At 39.4% G+C, this 6,448-nt stretch overlaps 1 protein-coding gene across 1 annotated transcript in view; it reads left to right on the top strand.

Annotated features, from left to right (window-relative positions):
• The window catches only part of STK32A (serine/threonine kinase 32A), a 165,230-nt gene that overhangs the window by 136,838 nt on the left and 21,944 nt on the right, over positions 1–6,448 (top strand). Inside the window, exon 9 of the mRNA XM_006874502.1 lies at positions 1,722–1,819. Within this exon, the coding sequence (XP_006874564.1) occupies positions 1,722–1,819 (98 nt within the window). The remainder of the gene's footprint in view (positions 1–1,721; positions 1,820–6,448) is intronic.

The following is a 6,448-nucleotide window of genomic DNA, read 5'->3' as shown; positions in this document are numbered from 1 at the left end:
GCTTTAGTGGTTGGTGCATAAATTTGAATAATAGTGGTATTAACTGGGCTTCCCTGTAGGCACATGGATATTATCCTATCACAGACAGCGTTGTACCTCATGACTAATCTGGATATGTTCTTTTTGATGATGAGTGCAATCTGGATATGTTCTTTTTGATGGTGAACTCCTCTTCAATTTATCATTCCCGCCATAGTAAACCATGTGGTTTTCAGATTAAAAATGGCCAATACCAGTCCATTTCAGCTCAATTATTCCTAAGATATCAATGTTTATGTGTTCCATTTCATTTTTGACAACTTCCAATTTTCCCAGATTCATACTTCATTCTTTCTATGTTCTGATTTTCAATGGATGTTTACAGCTGTTTCTCTTCATTTTGAGTTGTGTCCCATCAGCAAATGATGGACTTTTCTTCCACAGGCTTTACTCCATTCGCATCATCATGGTCAACTCTAATTTGAGGTGGCAGCTCTTCCCAGGTCACATTTTGAGTGCCTTCCAACCTGAGAGGCTCAATTTCCAGCACTACATCTGATAGTGTTTCTCTGCTATTCATAAGGTTTTCAGTAACTAAATATTCGGAAGTAGTTCGTCACTCATTCTTCATAGTCTATATTTGTCTGGAAGCTCATCTGAAACCTCTCCACCATGGGTGACCCTGCTGGTATTTAAAATACTGGTGGCATAGCTCTCAGAATCACAGCAACTCACAAGCCACCACAGTATAACAAAGTGACAGATGAGTGGTGGCCATTTGATTTTACATGCAAACTGTCACTTTAAATTTTGAGGTGATCTGTGTGCATGCATAGTAGAACCCTCCAGGGGTGGGGGTTGGGGTCCATTTGCTCAGGCATCCCCTCTAGTCACCAGAATGAAGATGTGCAGACAGGGAGAGACCAGTGAACAGATACCAAAAATTAGAATGTCCACACCTGTATCTTCATGGTTCTATGAGGGGTTCTTGGCTGTTTTGATCCTCCCCCCGCTTTGTCTCTCCCAAAATGGCGGCTCTGGGAGCAGCCGAACATCTTGTATTAGAAAGCAATGGATTTCTTGATTCTGCTACAAATTCCCCTAGCTGTAAGCCCTCCAAGCTTCTCAATATTCCTTTATGTGTAGTTCAGAGTTCTAACACCAACCCCTGAGCCTGCTTTGTCCAGTATTCTGTGTTGTTGCTGATGGAGCTCCTCATTGCACATCTACCCGATCTGCCATCTTTTTCGGAAACTACCAGGGTGCTCTAGGTGCTGCCTTTTATTCATACTGGTGTCTGCAGATGAAGAGCCTGTTGATGTAATCACACCAACTTATGAGCACTGTTTGCAACCATACTAGAAATTTCAAGCCTTTAGCACAAACCTTCCAAATCAAAGCAGCATAAACAGCATCTCAACCATCTCCATTTCAGGGTCAGGAGCATCCATGGGATCTGATAAGACTCAACTTGTGCTAGGATCTAATCATATAGATCTAAATAAAATTATGTCCTTGCAGACTTGTGCATGCATAACTGTGTTGGTTGATGAAGGAGCTACTGAGAGAGATTAGAAAATTAGAGGTTTTAGCCTGCTGTGAGCAATCTAGCAATGGTTGATAAACATCCATAAAAGTGTTTATGTCCTTTACTTTGGTAATTCTCCTTTGGGGACACATATTGGGAAAAGAGATTTGTTAATCTTGAGGAATAAATTGGCTTCACTTTTCTGTGTTTTCAGCTCCTGAGATGTTCAACTCCAGAAGGGAAGCAGGCTATTCCTTTGCTGTTGACTGGTGGTCCTTGGGTGTGACAGCATACGAGCTGTTAAGAGGCCGGGTACAGTAAAATTGCATTTCTCTTTGCTTGTTATTTCACTCCATTTGAGAATGAGAGAATTGATTGTGTGCTAAGAACCAAGCAGTTTTTATGGGCGTTGAAGGCAGCTCTGATTTGTGATGTTGATATCATACCAAACCAAACCACTGTCATTGAGTCCATTCTGACTTGTAGCAACCCTGTAGGACAGAGGAGACCTGCTCCTTAGGGTTTCTGAGACTGTAAATCTTTGCAGGAACAATCAGCCTCATCTTTTTCACACAGAGCAGCTGGGGAGTTTGAACTGCTGACCTTGAAGTTAACAGCCCAATCTGTAACCACTACTCCACCTAGGGTCCTTGGATGCTAATAAAAGCCTTTGAAATTTCTGGAAAGTTTCATTCAGTACCACAAAATATGGAACTAGGCATGTAGTTTAATATTAAATTAAGCAGATAAAGAAAATTAAATGAATAATATGGTTATCATAAATTCCTAAAGTGGGGAGATGAATACATCTCACTATCTTGCATAAATATATTTGTATAAGGGAAGTCATTTGCAGTTATGATATAAGATTCTAATTCAGACATACTTCAGTAAGGCAAGTGTGAATTATTAATACAACATTATTCATGCCCTGTCTTGTTGGATTCCTATCTGTCATTGGCTCCTGAATTCTGACTTTACTCACAAATTAGAAGAGTTTTCTCTTAAATGAAACATTTCCTGAATAAAATTCTTTTTTTTAAGTTTTTTTTTAAAGTTTTCAAATAAAACAAATATGAGGAGACATATATTTTACATAGTTTTTGCAAACAACTGATTAATATTAAAAACCTCCAAGGGTTATATGCTCTCAGCATGTTGGTGACAGGTACAATCATTGATTCCCCTAAGACAAAGGGTTGGTCTGAAGACTGGTGTCCCCTGACTTTAGGAACTTGTTCAAACCAAGGAGCTCAGGGATTGGATTTCAAGTCCTCACCTACTGCAGCCATCCATGAAATCATTTCTTTCTACTCGGTCAATGCTCAGTCCTCTTCATTGGTTCCATATCACACCATCATGATTTCTACATAAAATTTACCATCAAACAACTAATTGACTTATCCATTCATAAGAACAACTGTTATAAGCTGGGGCTGTTTCTTCATGGTCAAATGGTTTTGTCTTGTTTAGGAAACTGAAGATGAGTGATTCTGAAGTAATCAAAGAGTGAATCACATAATTGCATTTGTTCTATTCCCTCCCAAAAGAGCAGTGCATACTTAAGCATTGATTTGTTCATGGTTTTTACTTAGCTCTTCTCTGAGGAGATTCTCACAACAATATTTGCAAGAACATTTACATTTTGATAAGTTTTTAAAATTCATGACAAAGGAGATACTCTTGTAAGCCAAATATGTAGATATTCTGCAGGTGGCCTCAGCTCTTATCTATTTCCATTTTCTGATAAATTTTGTTCCATTTTCTAAAAAAATTCAATGAAAAAGACTTGGTAATTAGATAGTGTTGTTGTTGTTGTGAAGTGCCGTCGGGTCGGTTCCGACCCATAGCGACCCTCTATAGGGTTTCCGAGGAGCAGCTGGTCAGCTTAAACTGCCAACCTTGCAGTTCAAACAGTTTTGCAATCTGGTGCATTAACCCACAGCGCCACACCAGGACTCATAGTAGACACATGATAATCCTCATGCTAGGAAAGACAATATACAATATGGGGGAAGTTAGCACAACTTGATTAAGACAAATGAAGACACTGAGAGATATACAAGAATAAAGGACAACAAAGGTAAATGATATAACATATACAATCTTGCAACAGCAAGAAGAAGCAAAAATATATGAATAGTTACGTAGGGAAATACATGTGCAATTTGGAAGTGGGAGGCATATGAGAGTCCATGTGCATGCATTTTGCTGTGGTTAGGTGACATCGAGTTGGTTACAACTCATAGAAACCCAATGCACAGCAGAAGGAAACACTACCTGTTGCTGGGCTCTCCTCACAATTGTTGCTTTGTTTGAGCCCACTGTGCTACTGCCACTATGCTAATTCATCTCATTGAGGGTCTTCCATTTTTTAGCTGACCTTCTACTTTAACAAGCATGATGCCCTTTTCCAGGAAATGGTCTTTCCTGACAACATCTCCAAAGTACATAAGACAAAGTTTCATCATCCTTACTTCTAAGGAGCATTATAACTATATTTCTTCCAAGACCGATTTGTTTGTTCTTCTGGCAACCGATGGTACTTTCATTATTCTTTGTCAACACTGTAATTCAAATGTATCAGTTCTTCTAAAGTTCCTTATTCATTGTCTAACTTTTACATATATAAATACCTGGAGTGGGTCAGGTTCACCTTAGTCTTCAAACTGACAACTTTGCTTTTTAGCACTTTAAAAAGGTGTTTTGCAGCTGTTGTTGTTCTTGTTAGGTACCATCGAGTCAGCACCAACCCATAGTGACCTTATGCACAGCAGAAAGAAACACTGCACAATCCTGGGCCAACCTCACTACTGTTGCCTCACTTGAGTCCATGGATGCTGCCACTTGGCCAATCCATCTCTTTGGGGGTCTTCCTCTTCCTCTCTTACCCTCCGCCTTACCAAACATGATATGATTCTCCAGTGACTGGTCACTCCTGACAATATATCAGAAGTATGAGAGACGAAGTTTGGCCATCTTGGCCTCTAAGGAGCACTCTGGCTGCACTTCTTGTAAAACGGATCTATTGGTTGTTTTGGCAGCCCACAGCACTTTCAATATTCTCCTCCAACACCATAACTCAAAGGCATCAATTCTTCTACAGTCTTCCTTATTCACTGTCCAGCTTTTGCATGCATATGAGGTTATTGAAAATACCATGGCTTGGGTCAGGCGCACCTTAGTCCTCAAGCTGACATCTTTGCTCTTCAACACTTTAAAAAGGTCTTGTGCAGCAGATTTGAATAATGCAATATGTCATTTAATTTCTTGACTGCTGCTTCCATGAGTGTTGATAGTTGATCCAAGAAGAATGAAGTCCTTGACAACTTCAATCCTTTCTCCGTTGATAAGAATGTTGTTTATTGGTCCAGTGGTAAGGATTCTTGTTTTCTTGACATTGAGATGTAATCCATACTGAAGGCTGTGCTCTTGCATCTTCATCAGTAAATATTTTAAGTCCTCTTCACTTTCAGCTAGCAAGGTTGTATCATCTGCATATCACAGATTGTTATTGAGTCTTCCTCCAATCCTGATGCCACATTTTTCTTCATATAACCCAGCTTCTCAGATTATTTGCTCAGCATACAGACTGAATAAGTATGGTGAAAGAATACAACCTTGTAGCACACCTTTCTTAATTTTAAACCATTCAGTGTTCCCATGCTCTGTTCAAACAACTGCTTCTTGGTCCAGGTACAGATTCCTCATGAGCACAATTAGGGATACTCATACTTCGCAATGTTGTCTATAGCTTGTCATGATCCACACAATTGAAGGCCTTTGTGTCATCAGTGAAGCACAGTAAACATCTTTCTGGTATTCTCTGCTTTCAGCCAAGATCCATCTGACATCAGCAGTGATATCCCTCATTCCATGTTCTCTTCTGAATTTGGCTTGAACCTCTGAAAATTCTCTGTCAATGTATAGTTGCAGCCATTTCTGTATTACCTTAGTAAAACTTTACTCACATGAACTATCAAAGATACTGTCTGATGTTTGAAAACAAGTTTGGTGTTGCTAAATTGTCCAATAAAAATAAGTTTGGTGATGCTAAATTGAATATGAATAATATTAAAACCTGTGTCTTGACTGAGTGCTTTTCAGAATCTTGCCTCCAATGTGTATTGAACATTTCTGATAATAATAATTTTTAAAAAGTTCATACTATTTAGGCAATCTCAAATTTCTTTTAACTAATGTTGTGTTAAAATGGCGGATCTGGTAGACATGCAGTGAAGAGCTCCATCACCAACAACACAGGATACCAGACCAAACAGGCTAAGGGAAAGGTTCTAGAATTCTGAACCAAATATAAAGGAATATTTAGAAGATTGGAAGGCTTACAGCTAGGGGAATTTGTAGTAGAATCAAGATATCCATTGCTTTCTAATTCAAGACACTAAGCTTTCCCAGAGCCACCATCTTGGGAAAGAACAAGTGGGCATATGATCAGAACAGCCACAGACGCCTGACAGAAATGCAGAGATATAGGTGTGGACATTCTTTTTTTTGGTATCTGTTCATTGGTCTCTCGTTGTCTACGCACCTCCATTCTGGGAACTAGAGAGAATGCCTGAGCAAATGAACACACAACCACCACCCCTAGAGGGTTCTATTACTCATGGATACAGATCTCCTCAAAATTTAAAGTGACAGTTTTCACTTAAAACCAAACAGCCACCACTTATCTGTCAGTTTGTCATACTGTGGTGACTTGAGAGTTGCTGTGATTCTAAAAGCTACGCCACTGGTATTTAAAATATCAACAGGGACACCCATGGTGGACAGGTTTCAGATGAGCTTCCAGACAGACAGACTAGGAAGAAGGAGTGACAAACTACTTTAGAATATTTAGTCACTGAAAACCTTCTGAATAGCAGAGAAACACTGTCAGATATCATGCCAGAAAATGAGCCCCTCAGGTTGGAAGACACTCAA

The sequence above is a fragment of the Chrysochloris asiatica genome, unplaced genomic scaffold (assembly GCF_000296735.1).
Source record: "Chrysochloris asiatica unplaced genomic scaffold, ChrAsi1.0 scaffold00280, whole genome shotgun sequence".
NCBI lineage: Eukaryota > Metazoa > Chordata > Mammalia > Afrosoricida > Chrysochloridae > Chrysochloris > Chrysochloris asiatica.
Note: the sequence above shows the minus strand (reverse complement) of the source record. Positions and strands in the feature narration are given on the sequence as shown.